This window comes from Rattus norvegicus, chromosome 3, assembly GCF_021556685.1.
Source record: "Rattus norvegicus strain SHRSP/BbbUtx chromosome 3, alternate assembly SHRSP_T2T, whole genome shotgun sequence".
Classification (NCBI taxonomy): Eukaryota; Metazoa; Chordata; class Mammalia; order Rodentia; family Muridae; genus Rattus; species Rattus norvegicus.
Genome location: NC_141536.1, coordinates 112,827,082 through 112,845,911, shown reverse-complemented (window position 1 = coordinate 112,845,911; position 18,830 = coordinate 112,827,082). Strand labels below are relative to the sequence as shown.

Below are 18,830 nucleotides of genomic sequence, written 5' to 3'. Positions count from 1 at the left end.
CTCCAAATGCAAATACCAGCAGCAGCAGCAGCAGCAGTTTTTCAGCCCCATATCTTCCCGTGTGGCCATCACCCTACATGTGAGCCATCACCTACTGAAACTGTTATGTGGAAGCAGACTGTACAAAGGAAGCTTCCACAGAAAAGCAAAGTTGGCTCAGCACTGGAAAATCCACAAAAGTAATCCACCATACGTTTAAAGATGATCGCGAACACCCAATGCACAAGTGACTTCTTAACATTATAGAAATTAAACACTTAAACTGGACAGAGAGTATGTACTAGAAACATCCATTTTACATCCTACTGTGCTATACTGAGACTAAAGCTTTGGAGAAAGCAGACAACACAACATAAAATCATAGAGCTTAAATCTACCAAGGGATACAGGCGCATAAGCCATGATTGTGCACCATGGTAAGACTCTCTAACAAGAGAGTCAGGCAGTGCCATACTGTTGATGGACAGATAGCATACAGCTGACTAAACTGAGACAGTTATCTCACAGATAATCAGTAATGTCTGGGCAAGAGCAAAATTATTTTCATGTTTGTATAATTTAATACTTGAAACAGTGTCTAGTATATTGTAACTCTCTAGTTGATGCTTCCTTTTTTACACTTATTTAGTTATTTATTTACTGTGCTTATGTGTAGGAAACAATGTAGGCATGTATATATCATGTATGCACACATGCCACAGTATAGAGATCACAGAACAACGTGCAGGACTGGGCTCTCTTCTGTCATGTGGGTTTCTGAAGATCAAACTCAGGAAAAGGCACTAACAGCCCTGAGCAATCTTGCTGGTTGGTAAGCGCTGCTTCAGTGCGTGTTCAGATGAACACACGATACACAGTAAACAGTGACCAGGACACGGGTAAACATCAGGCAGGAAATAGCAATCAAGTAGATGATTTAGCTGGAATGCAGTATTTTTCTAGAGTTTATCTGCATTCAAAACACACTACTGCATGCTTATGCATACACACATGTGTGCACACACATATTGCCACCCACCAGCAGTCCTAAATACTCACGGATACAAGGGGTCTGTATTGGCCAGTTGGAGAGTCTGGGTTTTCACAGGTCCCACAGCTATTAGCATGTCCTGCTCCACAGCCATGGGGAGAACAGAGTACCCACAGTAATCTATGTGCTCACCTAGAGAAGAGAGAAAGCAGCGTTTACCCATCTTAGCATAGGAAAGAAAGATAAGAAACCCAACAAAGTTTTGTGAACAACAGTTGCTGGAGAGAAGCAAGGCTTCCAGGGGGCTTCAGGGCTAACTAACTTCATCTGGGGATGAAGGATAACAAATCGATTGTCTTCTTAATATGTTAAACATCCTCCATTCACTTTCCCTAAGCCACGAGTCTATTCCAAGGGCTTCAATTATCAGCTATTTGTCACAACCTAAATCTGGATCTTCAGCTCCAGGCTTCTCTCAATGAACATCAAAGGTACACATCCAAATATTCTTAGAAAAGTCACCTCCTCATACAGATAAGGTAACTAAAACTGAACAAACCTTAGACTAAAATTCAGTCTGAGAAGTCTTCGAGAACACAGCTGAGCATGAAAAGAACCAAAAAAAAAAAAAAAAAGGAATAATAATAATACGCTTCCTCTGTTTTCTTCCTTGGGAAGTATATACTAAATAACGGTATAAGACTTATCTTGGTGGAAATTTTACTAGTAATAAAAGTTTCTATGAAGTCTGCTGTGTAACCATATACAACCATACACAACATACTTTTTTTTTTAAAGAAAAAAATGAGAATTAATCTGTTGTAAAGTTTTCTTCTGTCCACTAGGAGACATTTAAGCTCCTGGATACGACAGTGAAAAACTGGAAACAACTTAATATACAATAAAAGAAAATGGTTTGCATTTCTGTCTGTGCCCAGAGCTGAAAGTCAGTTATCAGGAGTGGCTGACACGCCTCTGCTCTAAGTGACCTGCCTGCAGGCCTCGGGACACACAAGCCCAGGAGCAGTCTGGGAAAGGAGCCTTCCAGTTTCTGCCTGTGCCCGGAGCTGAACTGGTCCCATAACTCTCTGCACCCAGATCCAGCTGTAAGAAGACAGGTCTACAGGAGTGCTGACACACAGGATTACAGGAGGTTCAAGTCACTGTTAGAGACAGCAAGACAAGCTAACATCAGAGACAACCTAATGGTGAGAGGCAAGTACAGGAACCTAAGCAACAGAAACCAAGACTACTTGGCATCATCAGAGCCTAGTTCTCCCACCAAAGCAAATACTGGATATCCCAACACACCGGAAAAGCAAGATTTGGATTTAAAGTCACATCTCATGATGATGATAGAAGACTTTAAAAAGAACATAAATAGCTCCCTTAAAGAAATAAAGGAAAAAGGTAAACAAGTAGAAGTCCTTAAAGAGGAAAAACAAAAATCTCTAAAAGAATTACAAGAAGCACAACCAAACTGGTGAAGGAATTGGACAAAACCATCCAGGATTAAAAATGGAAATAAAAACAATAAAGAAATCACAAAGGAGGGAGGGAGAGCTAAACCTTCAGAGAGGCAGACAAGCCTGGGAAACCAGAAGAGACTGCTCTCTGCACACACATCTCGGACACCAGAGGGAAAAGCCAAAGACCATCTGGAACCCTGGTGCACTGAAGCTCCCGGAAACGGCGGCACAGGTCTTCCTGGTTGCTGCCGCTGCAGAGAGCCCGTGGGCAGCACCCCACGAGCGAACTTGAGCCTCGGGACCACAGGTAAGACCAAATTTTCTGCTGCAAGAAAGCTGCCTGGTGAACTCAAGACACAGGCCCACAGGAACAGCTGAAGACCTGTAGAGAGGAAAAACTACACGCCTGAAAGCAGAACACTCTGTCCCCATAACTGACTGAAAGAGAGGAAAACAGGTCTACAGCACTCCTGACACACAGGCTTATAAGACAGTCTAGCCACTGTCAGAAATAGCAGAACAAAGTAACACTAGAGATAATCTGATGGCAAGAGGCAAGCGCAGGAACCCAAGCAACAGAAACCAAGACTACATGGCACCATCGGAGCCCAATTCTCCCATCAAAACAAACATGGAATATCCAAACACACCAGAAAAGCAAGATCTAGTTTCAAAATCATTTTTGATCATGATGCTGGAGGACTTCAAGAAAGACGTGAAGAACTCCCTTAGAGAACAAGTAGAAGCCTACAGAGAGGAATCGCAAAAATGCCTGAAAGAATTCCAGGAAAACATAAATAAACAAGTAGAAGCCCATAGAGAGGAGACACAAAAATCCTTGAAAGAATTCCAGGAAAACATAAATAAACAAGTAGAAGCCCATAGAGAGGAGACACAAAAATCCCTGAAAGAATTCCAGGAAAACATAAATAAACAAGTAGAAGCCCATAGAGAGGAGACACAAAAATCCCTGAAAGAATTCCAGGAAAACAAAATGAAACAGTTGAAGGAATTAAAAATGGAAATAGAAGCAATCAAGAAAGAACACATGGAAACAACCCTGGATATAGAAAACCAAAAGAAGAGACAAGGAGCTGTAGACACAAGCTTCACCAACAGAATACAAGAGATGGAAGAGAGAATCTCAGGAGCAGAAGATTCCATAGAAATCATTGACTCAACTGTCAAAGATAATGTAAAGCGGAAAAAGCTACTGGTCCAAAACATACAGGAAATCCAGGACTCAATGAGAAGATCAAACCTAAGGATAATAGGTATAGAAGAGAGTGAAGACTCCCAGCTCAAAGGACCAGTAAATATCTTCAACAAAATCATAGAAGAAAACTTCCCTAACCTAAAAAAAGAGATACCCATAGGCATACAAGAAGCCTACAGAACTCCAAATAGATTGGACCAGAAAAGAAACACCTCCCGTCACATAATTGTCAAAACACCAAACGCACAAAATAAAGAAAGAATATTAAAAGCAGTAAGGGAAAAAGGTCAAGTAACATATAAAGGCAGACCTATCAGAATCACACCAGACTTTTCGCCAGAAACTATGAAGGCCAGAAGATCCTGGACAGATGTCATACAGACCCTAAGAGAACACAAATGCCAGCCCAGGTTACTGTATCCAGCAAAACTCTCAATTAACATTGATGGAGAAACCAAGATATTCCATGACAAAACCAAATTTACACAATATCTTTCTACAAATCCAGCACTACAAAGGATAATAAATGGTAAAGCCCAACATAAGGAGGCAAGCTATACCCTAGAAGAAGCAAGAAACTAATCGTCTTGGCAACAAAACAAAGAGAATGAAAGCACACAAACATAACCTCACATCCAAATATGAATATAACGGGAAGCAATAATCACTATTCCTTAATATCTCTCAATATCAATGGCCTCAACCCCCCAATAAAAAGACATAGATTAACAAACTGGATACGCAACGAGGACCCTGCATTCTGCTGCCTACAGGAAACACACCTCAGAGACAAAGACAGACACTACCTCAGAGTGAAAGGCTGGAAAACAACTTTCCAAGCAAATGGTCAGAAGAAGCAAGCTGGAGTAGCCATTCTAATATCAAATAAAATCAATTTCCAACTAAAAGTCATCAAAAAAGATAAGGAAGGACACTTCATATTCATCAAAGGAAAAATCCACCAAGATGAACTCTCAATCCTAAATATCTATGCCCCAAATGCAAGGGCGCCTACATACGTAAACGAAACCTTACTAAAGCTCAAAACACACATTGCACCTCACACAATAATAGTGGGAGATTTCAACACCCCACTCTCATCAATGGACAGATCATGGAAACAGAAATTAAACAGTGATGTCGACAGACTAAGAGAAGTCATGAGCCAAATGGACTTAACGGATATTTATAGAACATTCTATCCTAAAGCAAAAGGATATACCTTCTTCTCAGCTCCTCATGGTACTTTCTCCAAAATTGACCATATAATTGGTCAAAAAACGGGCCTCAACAGGTACAGAAAGATAGAAATAATCCCATGCGTGCTATCGGACCACCACGGCCTAAAACTGGTCTTCAATAACAATAAGGGAAGAATGCCCACATATACGTGGAAATTGAACAATGTTCTACTCAATGATAACCTGGTCAAGGAAGAAATAAAGAGAGAAATTAAAAACTTTTTAGAATTTAATGAAAATGAAGGTACAACATACCCAAACTTATGGGACACAATGAAAGCTGTGCTAAGAGGAAAACTCATAGCGCTGAGTGCCTGCAGAAAGAAACAGGAAAGAGCATATGTCAGCAGCTTGACAGCACACCTAAAAGCTCTAGAACAAAAAGAAGCAAATACACCCAGGAGGAGTAGAAGGCAGGAAATAATCAAACTCAGAGCTGAAATCAACCAAGTAGAAACTAAAAGGACCATAGAAAGAATCAACAGAACCAAAAGTTGGTTCTTTGAGAAAATCAACAAGATAGATAAACCCTTAGCCAGACTAACAAGAGGACACAGAGAGTGCGTCCAAATTAACAAAATCAGAAATGAAAAGGGAGACATAACTACAGATTCAGAGGAAATTCAAAAAATTCAAAAAATTACTATAAAAACCTATATTCAACAAAACTTGAAAATCTTCAGGAAATGGACAATTTCCTAGACAGATACCAGGTACTGAAGTTAAATCAGGAACAGATAAACCAGTTAAACAACCACATAAAGGTTGTTTAACAGTCATTATCGGTCTCCCAACCAAAAAGAGCCCAGGTCCAGACGGGTTTAGTGCAGAATTCTATCAGACCTTCATAGAAGACCTCATACCAATATTATCCAAACTATTCCACAAAATTGAAACAGATGGAGCACTACCGAATTCCTTCTACAAAGCCACAATTACTCTTATACCTAAACCACACAAAGACCCAACAAAGAAAGAGAACTTCAGAACAATTTCCCTTATGAATATCGACGCAAAAATACTCAATAAAATTCTGGCAAACCGAATTCAAGAGCACATCAAAACAATCATCCACCATGATCAAGTAGGCTTCATCCCAAGCATGCAGGGATGGTTTAATATACGGAAAACCATCAACGTGATCCATTACATAAACAAACTGAAAGAACAAAACCACATGATCATTTCATTAGATGCTGAGAAAGCATTTGACAAAATTCAACACCCCTTCATGATAAAAGTCCTGGAAAGAATAGGAATTCAAGGCCCATACCTAAACATAGTAAAAGCCATATACAGCAAACCAGTTGCTAACATTAAACTAAATGGAGAGAAACTTGAAGCAATCCCACTAAAATCAGGGACTAGACAAGGCTGCCCACTCTCTCCCTACTTATTCAATATAGTTCTTGAAGTTCTAGCCAGAGCAATCAGACAATAAAAGGAGATCAAGGGGATACAGATCGGAAAAGAAGAGGTCAAAATATCACACTTTGTAGATGATATGATAGTATATTTAAGTGATCCCGAAAGTTCCACCAGAGAACTACTAAAGCTGATAAACAACTTCAGCAAAGTGGCTGGGTATAAAATTAACTCAAATAAATCAGTTGCCTTCCTCTATACAAAAGAGAAACAAGCCGAGAAAGAAATTAGGGAAACGACACCCTTCATAATAGACCCAAATAATATAAAGTACCTCGGTGTGACTTTAACCAAGCAAGTAAAAGATCTGTACAGTAAGAACTTCAAGACACTGAGGAAAGAAATTGAAGAAGTCCTCAGAAGATGGAAAGATCTCCCATGCTCATGGATTGGCAGGATTAATATAGTAAAAATGGCCATTTTACCAAAAGCAATCTACAGATTCAATGCAATCCCCATCAAAATACCAAACCAATTCTTCAAAGAGTTAGACAGAACAATTTGCAAATTCATCTGGAATAACAAAAAACCCAGGATAGCTAAAGCTATCCTCAACAATAAAAGGACTTCAGGGGGAATCACTATCCCTGAACTCAAGCAGTATTACAGAGCAATAGTGATAAAAACTGCATGGTATTGGTACAGAGTCAGACAGATAGACCAATGGAATAGAATTGAAGACCCAGAAATGAACCCACACACCTATGGTCACTTGATTTTTGACAAAGGAGCCAAAACCATCCAATGGAAAAAAGATAGCATTTTCAGCAAATGGTGCTGGTTCAACTGGAGGGCAACATGTAGAAGAATGCAGATCGATCCATGCTTATCACCCTGTACAAAGCTTAATTCCAAGTGGATCAAGGACCTCCACATCAAACCAGACACACTCAAACTAATAGAAGAAAAACTAGGAAAGCATCTGGAACACATGGGCACTGGAAAAAATTTCCTGAACAAAACACCAATGGCTTATGCTCTAAGATCAAGAATCGACAAATGGGATCTCATAAAACTGCAAAGCTTCTGTAAGGCAAAGGACACTGTGGTTAGGACAAAACGGCAACCAACAGATTGGGAAAAGATCTTTACCAATCCTACAACAGATAGAGGCCTTATATCCAAAATATACAAAGAACTCAAGAAGTTAGACCGCAGGGAGACAAATAACCCTATTAAAAAATGGGGTTCAGAGCTAAACAAAGAATTCACAGCTGAGGAATGCCGAATGGCTGAGAAACACCTAAAGAAATGTTCAACATCTTTAGTCATAAGGGAAATGCAAATCAAAACAACCCTGAGATTTCACCTCACACCAGTGAGAATGGCTAAGATCAAAAACTCAGGTGACAACACATATGGTCACTTGATTTTTGACAAAGGAGCCAAAACCATCCAATGGAAAAAAGATAGCATTTTCAGCAAATGGTGCTGGTTCAACTGGAGGGCAACATGTAGAAGAATGCAGATCAATCCATGCTTATCACCCTGTACAAAGCTTAAGTCCAAGTGGATCAAGGACCTCCACATCAAACCAGACACACTCAAACTAATAGAAGAAAAACTAGGGAAGCATCTGGAACACATGGGCACTGGAAAAAATTTCCTGAACAAAACACCAATGGCTTACGCTCTAAGATCAAGAATTGACAAATGGGATCTCATAAAACTGCAAAGCTTCTGTAAGGCAAAGGACACTGTGGTTAGGACAAAACGGCAACCAACAGATTGGGAAAAGATCTTTACCAATCCTACAACAGATAGAGGCCTTATATCCAAAATATACAAAGAACTCAAGAAGTTAGACCACAGGGAAACAAATAACCCTATTAAAAAATGGGGCTCAGAGCTAAACAAAGAAGTCACAGCTGAGGAATGCCGAATGGCGGAGAAACACCTAAAGAAATGTTCAACATCTTTAGTCATAAGGGAAATGCAAATCAAAACAACCCTGAGATTTCACCTCACACCAGTGAGAATGGCTAAGATCAAAAACAGATGCTGGCGAGGATGCGGAGAAAGAGGAACACTCCTCCATTGTTGGTGGGATTGCAAACTGGTACAACCATTCTGGAAATCAGTCTGGAGGATCCTCAGAAAATTGGACATTGAACTGCCTGAGGATCCAGCTATACCTCTCTTGGGCATATACCCAAAAGATGCCCCAACATATAAAAAAGACACGTGCTCCACTATGTTCATTGCAGCCTTATTTATAATAGCCAGACGCTGGAAAGAACCCAGATGCCCTTCAACAGAGGAATGGATACAGAAAATGTGGTATATCTACACAATGGAATATTACTCAGCTATCAAAAACAACGACTTTATGAAATTCGTAGGCAAATGGCTGGAACTGGAAAATATCATCCTGAGTGAGCTAACCCAAACACAGAAAGACATACATGGTATGCACTCACTGATAAGTGGCTATTAGCCCAAATGCTTGAATTACCCTAAATGCCTAGAACAAATGAAACTCAAGACAGATGATCAAAATGTGAATGGTTCACTCCTTCTTTAAAAGGGGAACAAGAATACCCTTGGCAGGGAAGAGAGAGGCAAAGATTAAAACAGAGACTGAAGGAACACCCATTCAGAGCCTGCCCCACATGTGGCCCATGCATATACAGCCATCCAATTAGACAAGATGGATGAAGCAAAGAAGTGCAGACCGACAGGAGCCGGATGTAGATCGCTCCTGAGAGACACAGCCAGAATACAGCAAATACAGAGGCGAATACCAGCAGCAAACCACTGAACTGAGAATAGGACCCCCGTTGAAGGAATCAGAGAAAGAACTGGAAGAGCTTGAAGGGGCTCGAGACCCCATATGTACAACAATGCCAAGCAACCAGAGCTTCCAGGGACTAAGCCACTACCTAAAGACTATACATGGACTGACCCTGGACTCTGACCTCATAGGTAGCAATTAATATCCTAGTAAGAACACCAGTGGAAGGGGAAGCCCTGGGTCCTGCTAAGACTGAACCCCCAGTGAACTAGACTGTTGGGGGGAGGGGGACAATGGGGGGAGGGTGGGGAGGGGAACACAGATAAGAAAGGGGAGGGGGGAGGGGGATGTTTGCCCGGAAACTGGGAAAGGGAATAACACTCGAAATGTATATAAGAAATACTCAAGTTAATAATAAAAAAAAATAAAATTAAATAAAATTAAAAAAAATGCCCAAATGAAGCAACATGAAACAAAAAAATTTTGACGACTTCTGGAGATAGAAGTTGAGTCTTTCCACATTCATGCCAAATACATTATTGAATGAGAAAAAAAAAAAAAAACAATGGAAATGTAAGTAAGAAATACTCAAGTTAATAAAGATGAAAAAAAAAAAAACTCAGGTGACAGCAGATGCTGGCGAGGATGTGGAGAAAGAGGAACACTCCTCCATTGTTGGTGGGATTGCAGACTGGTAAAACCATTCTGGAAATCAGTCTGGAGGTTCCTCAGAAAATTGGACATTGAACTGCCTGAGGATCCAGCTATACCTCTCTTGGGCATATACCCAAAAGATGCCTCAACATATAAAAGAGACACGTGCTCCACTATGTTCATCGCAGCCTTATTTATAATAGCCAGAAGCTGGAAAGAACCCAGATGCCCTTCAACAGAGGAATGGATACAGAAAATGTGGTACATCTACACAATGGAATATTACTCAGCTATCAAAAACAACGACTTTATGAAATTCGTAGGCAAATGGCTGGAACTGGAAAATATCATCCTGAGTGAGCTAACCCAATCACAGAAAGACATACATGGTATGCACTCATTGATAAGTGGCTATTAGCCCAAATGCTTGAATTACCCTAGATCCCTAGAACAAACAAAACTCAAGACGGATGATCAAAATGTGAATTCTTCACTCCTTCTTTAAATGAGGAAAAAGAATACCCTTGGCTGGGAAGGGAGAGGCAAAGATTAAAACAGAGACTGAAGGAACACCCATTCAGAGCCTGCCCCACAGGTGGCCCATACATATACAGCCACCCAATTGGACAAGATGGATGAAGCAAAGAAGTGCAGACTGACAGGAGCCGGATGTAGATCGCTCCTGAGAGACACAGCCAGAATACAGCAAATACAGAGGCGAATGCCAGCAGCAAACCACTGAACTGAGAATAGGTCCCCCGTTGAAGGAATCAGAGAAACAACTGGAAGAGCTTGAAGGGGCTCGAGACCCCAAAAGTACAACGATGTCAAGCAACCAGAGCTTCCAGGGACTAAGCCATTACCTAAATACTATACATGGACTGACCCTGGACTCTGACCCCATAGGTAGCAATGAATATCCTAGTAAGAGCACCAGTGGAAGGGGAAGCCCTGGGTCCTGCTAAGACTGAACCCCCAGTGAACTAGACTATGGGGGGAGGGCGGCAATGGGGGGAGGGTTGGAAGGGGGACACCCATAAGGAAGGGGAGGGGGGAGGGGCATGTTTGCCCGGAAACCGGGAAAGGGAATAACACTTGAAATGTATATAAGAAATACTCAAGTTAATAAAAAAAAAAAGAAAAAAGAAAAAAAGAAAAAAGAAAACTAGGAAAAAAAAAAACAACGAGTTTATGAAATTCGTAGGCAAATGGTTGGAACTGGAAAATATCATCCTGAGTGAGCTAACCACAGAAAGACATACATGGTATGCACTCATTGATAAGTGGCTATTAGCCCAAATGCTTGAATTACCCTAGATCCCTAGAACAAACGAAACTCAAGACAGATGATCAAAATGTGAATGCTTCACTCCTTCTTTAAATGAGGAAAAAGAATACCCTTGGCAGGGAAGGGAGAGGCAAAGATTAAAACAGAGACTGAAGGAACACCCATTCAGAGCCTGCCCCACATGTGGCCCATACATATAGAGCCACCCAATTAGACAAGATGGATGAAGCAAAGAAGTGCAGACCGACAGGAGCCGGATGTAGATTGCTCCTGAGAGACACAGCCAGAATACAGCAAATACAGAGGCGAATGCCAGCAGCAAACCACTGAACTGAGAATAGGTCCCCCGTTGAAGGAATCAGAGAAAGAACTGGAAGAGCTTGAAGGGGCTCGAGACCCCATATGTACAATAATGCCAAGCAACCAGAGCTTCCAGGGACTAAGCCACTACCTAAAGACTATACATGGACTGACCCTGGACTCTGACCCCATAGGTAGCAATGAATATCCTAGTAAGAGCACCAGTGGAAGGGGAAGCCCTGGGTCCTGCTAAGACTGAACCCCCAGTGAACTAGACTATGGGGGGGAGGGCGGCAATGGGGGGAGGGTTGGGAGGGGAACACCCATAAGGAAGGGGAGGGGGGAGGGGGATGTTTGCCCGGAAACCGGGAAAGGGAATAACACTTGAAATGTATATAAGAAATACTCAAGTTGAGAGCAACAGAAAGGTGTATTCCATGTTGCAACTCAGTATGTCAGTAGTCTGCATCTTTTAATTTGAGAGTTGTTACCATTAATATTAAAAACTGTTCTTGAACAGCAAAAAAAAAAAAAAAAAAAAGAAATACTCAAGTTAATAAAAAAAAAAAAGAAAAAAAAAAAAGAAATCACAAAGGGAGACAACCCTGGAGATAGAAAACCTAGGAAAGAGATCAGGAGTCATAGACCCATGCATCACCAACAGAATACAAGAAATAGAAGAGAGAATCTCAGGGGCAGAAAGATATCATAGAAAACATTGACACAAGCATCAAAGAAAATATAAAACGCAAAAAGCTCCTAACCCAAAATATCCGAAAATCCAGGACACAATGAGAAGAGCAAACCTAAGGATAATAGGTATAGAAGTGAGTGAAGAGCGCAAGGCCCTGGGTTCGGTCCCCAGCTCCGAAAAAAAGAACCAAAAAAAAAAAAAAAAGAAGAGAGTGAAGACTCCCAACTTAAAGGGCCAGTAAATATCTTCAACAAAATTATAGAAGAAAACGTACTGACCTAAAGAAAGAGATTACCATAATCATACAAGAAGCCTACAGAACTCCAAATAGATTGGGCCAGAAAAGAAAGTCCTCCCATACATTATAGTCAAAACACCAAATACACAAAACAAAAAAAGAATATTAAAAGCAAGTAGGGAAAAAGGTCAAGTAACATATAAAGGCAGACCTATCAGAATTACATCAGACTTCTCACCAGAGACTATGAAAGCCAGAAGATCCTGGACAGATGTCCTACAGATCCTAAGAGAACCCAGCCCAGGCTACTATATTCAGCAAAACTCTCAATTAACATAAATGTAGAAACCAAGATATTCATGACAAAACCAAGTTTACAGAATATGTTTCCACAAATCCAGCCCTACAAAGGATAATGGATGGAAAACTCCAACACAGGAGGGAAACTACACCCTAGAAAAACCAAGAAAGTAATCTTCTTGCAACAAACCCAAAAGAAGAGAAACACAGAAACATAATTTCACCTCTAACAACAAAAATAACAAGAAACAACAATCACTAATCTTTACTATCTCTCAACATCAATGGACTCAATTCCCTAATAGAAAGACATAGACTAACAGACTGGATACATAAAGAGAACCCAGCATTTTGCTACATACAGGAAACACACCTCAGAGACAAAGACAGACACTACCACAGAGTAAAATACTGGAAAACAATTTTCCAAGCAAATGATCCCAAGAAACAAGTTGGAGTAGCCATTCAAACATCAAATGAAATTAACTTTCAACCAAAAGCTATCAAAAACAATAGGGAAGGACACTTCATATTCATCAAAGGAAAAATACACTGAAATGAACTCTCAAATCCTGAATAGCTATGCTCCAAATGCAAGGGCACCTACATTCATAAAAGAAACCTTACTAAAGTTCAAAGAACACATTGCACCTCACACAATAATAGTGGAAGATTTCAACACCCCACTCTCATCAATGGACAGATCATGGAAACAGAAAGTAAACAAAGATGTAGAGAAACTAACAGAAGTTATGAACCAAATGGATTTAACAGATATTTATAGAACATCTCATCCTAAAACAAAAGAATATACCTTGTTCTCAGCACCTCATGGTACTTTCTCCAAAATTGACCATATAATTGGTCACAAAACAGGCCTCAACAGATACAAGAAGACTGAAATAATCCCATGCATCCTATCAGATCACCTAAGATCAGACTAAGGTTGGTCTTCAATAACAACAATAATGACAGAAAGCCCACATATACGTGGAAGTTGAACAACGCTCTACTCAATGACAACTTAGTCAAGGAAGAAATAAAGAAAAAAATTAAAGACTTTTGAGGATTTAATGACAATGAAGATACAACATACCCAAACTTATGGGACACAATGAAAGCTGTGCTAAAGGGAAAACTCATAGCTCTGAGTGCCTGCAGAAAGAAACAGGAGAGCGCATATGTCAGCAGCTTGAGAGCACACCTGAAAGCTCTAGAACAAAAATAAGCAAACACACCCAAGAGGAATAGAAGGCAGGAAATAATCAAACTTAGGACTGAAATCAACCAAGTAGAAACAAAGAGAACTATACAAAGAATCAACAAAATCAGGAGCTGGTTCTTTGAGAAAATCAACAAGATAGATAAACCCTTAGCCAGACTAGCTAGAGGGCAGAGAGAGTATCCAAATTAACAAAATCAGAAGTGAAATAGGAGATATAACAACAGAATCTGAGGAAATTAAAAAAAACAATCATCAGATTCTACTACAAAAGCCTATATTCAACGAAACTGGAAATTATGTATGAAATGGACAATTTTCTAGACAGATACCAGGTAACAAAGTTAAATTAGGATCAGATAAACCATATAAACAACTCCATAACTCCTAAAGAAATAGAAGCAGTTATTAGGTCTCCTAACCAAAAAAAAGCCCATGACTAGATGGGTTTACTGCAGAATTCTATCAGACCTTCATAGAGGACCTAATACCAATGCTGTCCAAACTATTCCACAATATAGAAACAAAAGGAGCACTACCCAATTTCTTCTATGAAGCCACAATTATGCTTATACTTAAACCACACAAAAACCCTACAAAGAAAGGGAACTTCAAACCAATTTCCTTTATGAATATTGATGGAAAAATAATAAAATTCTCGCAAACCAAATCCAAGAACACATCAAAACGATCATCCATCATGATCAAGTAGGCTTCATCCCAGGAATGTAGGGATGGATCAATATATGGAAATATAATTCACTATGTAAACAAACTCAAAGAAAAAACCACATGATCATTTCATTAGATGTTGAGAAAGCATTTGACAAAATTCAACACCCCTTCAGGATAAAAGTCCTGGAAAGAACAGGAATTCAAGGCCCATACCTAAACATAGTAAAAGCAATATACAGCAAACAAATAGCCAACATCAAACTAAATGGAGAGAAAAAGTGAAGCAATTCTACTAAAATCAGCAACTAGACAAGGTTGCCCACTCTCTCCCTACTTATTCAATATAGTACTTGAAGTCCTAGCCAGAACAATCAAACAACAAAAGGTCAAAGGCATACAAATTGAAAAGAAAGAAGTCAAAATATTACTATTTGCAGATATGATAGTATGCTTAAGTGACCCCAAAAGTCCCACCAGAAAACTACCAAGCCTGATAAACAACTTCAGCAAAGTGGCTAGATATAAAATTAACTCAAACAAATCAGTAGCCTTCCTCTACTCAAAGGATAAACAGGCTGAGAAAGAAAGAAGGGAAATGACACCCTTCACAATAGTCACAAATAACATTAAAAATACCTTGGTGTGACTCTAACCAAGCAAGTGAAAGATCTGTATGACAAGAACTTCAAGTCTCTGAAGAAAGAAATTGAAGAAGATCTCAGAAGATGGAAATATCTCCCATGTTCATGGATTGGCAGGATTAATATAGTAAAGATGGCCATTTTACCAAAAGCAATCTACAAATTCAATGCAATCCCCATTGAAATTCCAACTCAATTCTTCATAGGATTAGAAAGAGCAATTTGCAAATTCATTTGGGATAACAAAGAACCCAAGATAATGAAAACTATACTCAACAATAAAAGAACTTTTGGGGGAATCACCATCCCTGACCTCAAGCAGTATTACAGAGCAATAGTGATAAAAACTGTATGGCATTGGTACAGAGACAGGCAGGTAGATCAATGGAATAGAACTGAAGACACAGAAATGAACCCCCACACCTATGGTCACTTGATCTTTGACAAAGGAGCCAAAACCACCCAATGGAAAAAAGACAGTATTTTCAACAAATGGTGCTGGTTCAATTGGAGATCAGCATGTAGAAAAATGCAAATCGATCCATTCTTGTTGCTCTGTACAAAGCTTAAGTCCAAGTGGATCAAGGACCTCCACATCAAACCAGATACACTCAAACTAATAGAAGAAAAAGTGGGGAAGAGCCTGGAACACATGGGCACTGGGGAAATTTTCCCTTATGCTCTAAGATTAAGAATCCACAAATGGGACCTCATAAAATTGCAAAGCTTCTGTAAGGCAAAGGACACTGTCTTTAGGACAAAATGGCAATCAACAGATTGGGGAAAAATCTTTACCAATCCTACATCTGATAGAGGGCTAATATCCAAAATATACAAAGAACTCAAGAAGTTAGACTACAGAGAGCCAAATAACCCTATTAGAAATGGGGCACAGAGATAAATGAAGAATTCACAGCTGAAGAATATTGAATGTCTGAGAAGTAACTAAAGAAATGGTCAACATCCTTAGTCATCAGGGCACTGCAAATCAAAACAACCCTGAGATTCCACCTCATGCCAATCAGAATGGCTAAGATCAAAAACTCAGGTGACAACAGATGCTGATGAGGATGTGGAGAAAGAGGAACACTCCTCTATTGTTGGTGGGATTGCAGACTGGTACAACCACTCTGCAAATCAGTCTGGAGATTTCTCAGAAAATTGGATATAGTAATACTTGAGGACCCGGCTATACCATTCCTGAACATATATCCAAATGATGCTCCAACATATAACAAGGACACATGCTCCACTATGTTCATAGCAGTCTTTTTTCTAATAGCCAGAACCTGGAAAGAACCCAGATGCCCTTCAACAGAGAACTGGATACTGAAAATGTGGTACATCTACACAATGGAGTACTATTCAGCTATCAAAGACTTCGTGAAATTCATAGGCAAATGGATGGAACTAGGAAATGTCATCCTGAGTGAGGTAACCCAATCACAAAAAAACAAAAAATCAAACAAACAAACAAAAACACATGGTATGCACTCACTGATAAGTAGATATTAGCCCAAAAGCTCGAATTACCCAAGATACGATCCACAGATTACATGAAGCTCAAGAATAAATATGACCGAAGTGCAGATGCTTCAGTCCTTTTTAAAAAGGGGAATAAAAATATTCATAGGAGGAGATATGGAGACAAAGTTTCGAGCAGAGACTGAAGGAATGGCCATTCAGAGCCTGCCCCACCTGGGGATCCAGCCCATATATATGCAGCCACCAAACCCAGACAATATTGGTGAAGCCAAGAAGTGCATGCTGACAGGAGCCTGATATAGCTGTTTCCTGAGAGGCTCAGCCAGAACATGACAAATACAGAGGCAAATGCTAGCAGTAAACCATTGAATTGAGAATGGGGTCCCCATAGGAGGAGTTAGAGAAAGGATTAAAGGAACAATACCAACCAACCAGAACTCCCAGAGACTAAACCACTACCCAAAGAGTACACATGGACAGACCCATGGCTCCAGCTGCTTATGTAGCAGAGGATGGCCTTGTTGGGAACCAATGGAAGGAGAAGCTCTTGGCCCTGACAAGGCTGGACTCCCCAGTGTAAGGGAATGTCAAGGCAGGAAGTGGGGTTAGTTGGGGAGGGAAAACACCCTCATAGAAGAAGGGAGTTGGATAGGGAGTTTATGGATGGGAAACCGGGAAAGGGAATAACATTTGAAATGTAAATAAAAAATATCTAATAAAACAAATGAAAAAAAGGAGAAAATGGTTAAGTAAATTACAAAATACCATCTTAATAGGCTATTAAAACAATAATTATAACCTCTTTAAAAACATAAGAAAATATTTATGATATTTTAACCACAAAAGAATAAGTTGGTATACAATATAAAACTGTATCTAGCATTATACATTTATGAAGACAGATTGTACACAAAATTGCTAAAATCTGCTACTTAACACTAAAACATAGAAAATGACAAGAAACAAAAGCAAATACGAATACATCTAGAAAGCCTGGAAAATCCACACCACCAGGGGAGTGGGGGAAATTCAAAGAGGAAATTCAGAATACCTATTATGTTCACTCTTCCTGGGGCTCGAACATAAAACTTGGGTGTGGACCCAAACTTAGAGTTGAACATCTCTTTTAGCTTCAGCAATCTGAAAAACAAGAGTGGACTATCTCAAAATAGCATATATCAGGAAATCCATGCAGGAGTAGGAGTGCATCAGACAGTGTGCGTGCATGCTCCTAGGAATCTGAAGTAAGCAGAAAATCAGTTTACACTGATGTCTTTGGTGTTTGATGTCTCCTGACCCATTCTCTTGTGCGTCCAAAGACACCATCATGGGTTCCCACTCTGCTCTACACCGGCTTTTGCCTCTGTGCCTCCATACCTTACTTCTCCACATATAACTCTACAAGACTTGGAAACTCCAGTGCCCTCTACTATCTCTCTCATACATTCATATCTTCCAGTCCCAATTCTCAAAGTCTATGTTTGGAAGTTTAAATCCTATATCCATCCTGTGCCAATTGTTTGGTTCAAATAAGGTCACTTATTTTGTTATGGATGTGATCACTCAGACCCACTAATTCAGCAGCAGCTCTGGTTACAACAGAGACCTTGGCAGGAAATGATCTCTGACTCCCCTAACATCTACTCAAGAAGCAGGTACTGTGTTTGAAGGTTCTCTAATCAATATGTGAAAGGGCTTGGGTTTGGTCTCCAGCATGGACAAAACAAAAATTAAAAGAAAAAAAAAACTAAACATTTACTGGACCAGAAGTTATATGTAGACAAGATGGCTACCTAACTCTGATTCTTTGTAGACATCTTGCAGAACATATAAAACTTCACAAGAAGTAGATCTTCACTGTAACTGGAGGACACAGACTATCAAATTTTACCTATAATTTAAGTAGAAAGCAGGGGAGCAGGAAAGGAAGGAGGGAGGAGAAGGGAGGGAGCGGGGAGAAAGTAACAGCACTCCTCTGTGATTCTGTCTCAGTTCCTGCCTTGGCTTCTCTCAATGATGGGTTCTTACCTATAAGCCAAATAAAGCCTCCTCCACCAACACACACACACACACACACACACACACACACACACACACACCAAATATTAAAAAAAAAAAACCTATGAAATGTGAGGATGAAAAACAAGGATAGAGGGTTGGGGATTTAGCTCAGTGGTAGAGCGCTTGCCTAGGAAGCGCAAGGCCCTGGGTTCGGTCCCCAGCTCCGAAAAAAAAAAGAACCAAAAAAAAAAAAAAAAAAAAAAAAAAACAAGGATAG

General features: G+C 39.9%; 1 protein-coding gene across 25 annotated transcripts in view; it reads right to left on the bottom strand.

The window, feature by feature from the left end:
- Positions 1–18,830, bottom strand: part of Galk2 (galactokinase 2) — a 142,166-nt gene that overhangs the window by 109,605 nt on the left and 13,731 nt on the right. For 15 of the 25 annotated variants that reach the window (XR_015682757.1, XR_015682758.1, XR_015682755.1 and 12 more), the window contains 2 exon segments: positions 17,604–17,692; positions 1,039–1,162 (listed from right to left, as the gene is read on the bottom strand). The exons of 1 other annotated variant lie outside the window; for it this stretch is intronic. Coding sequence is in view for 14 of the 24 variants with exons in the window: in XM_087650938.1 (XP_087507064.1) it covers positions 1,039–1,162; positions 17,604–17,692 (213 nt within the window). In the remaining 10 variants the exon portion in view is untranslated. 25 annotated transcript variants of the gene reach the window in all.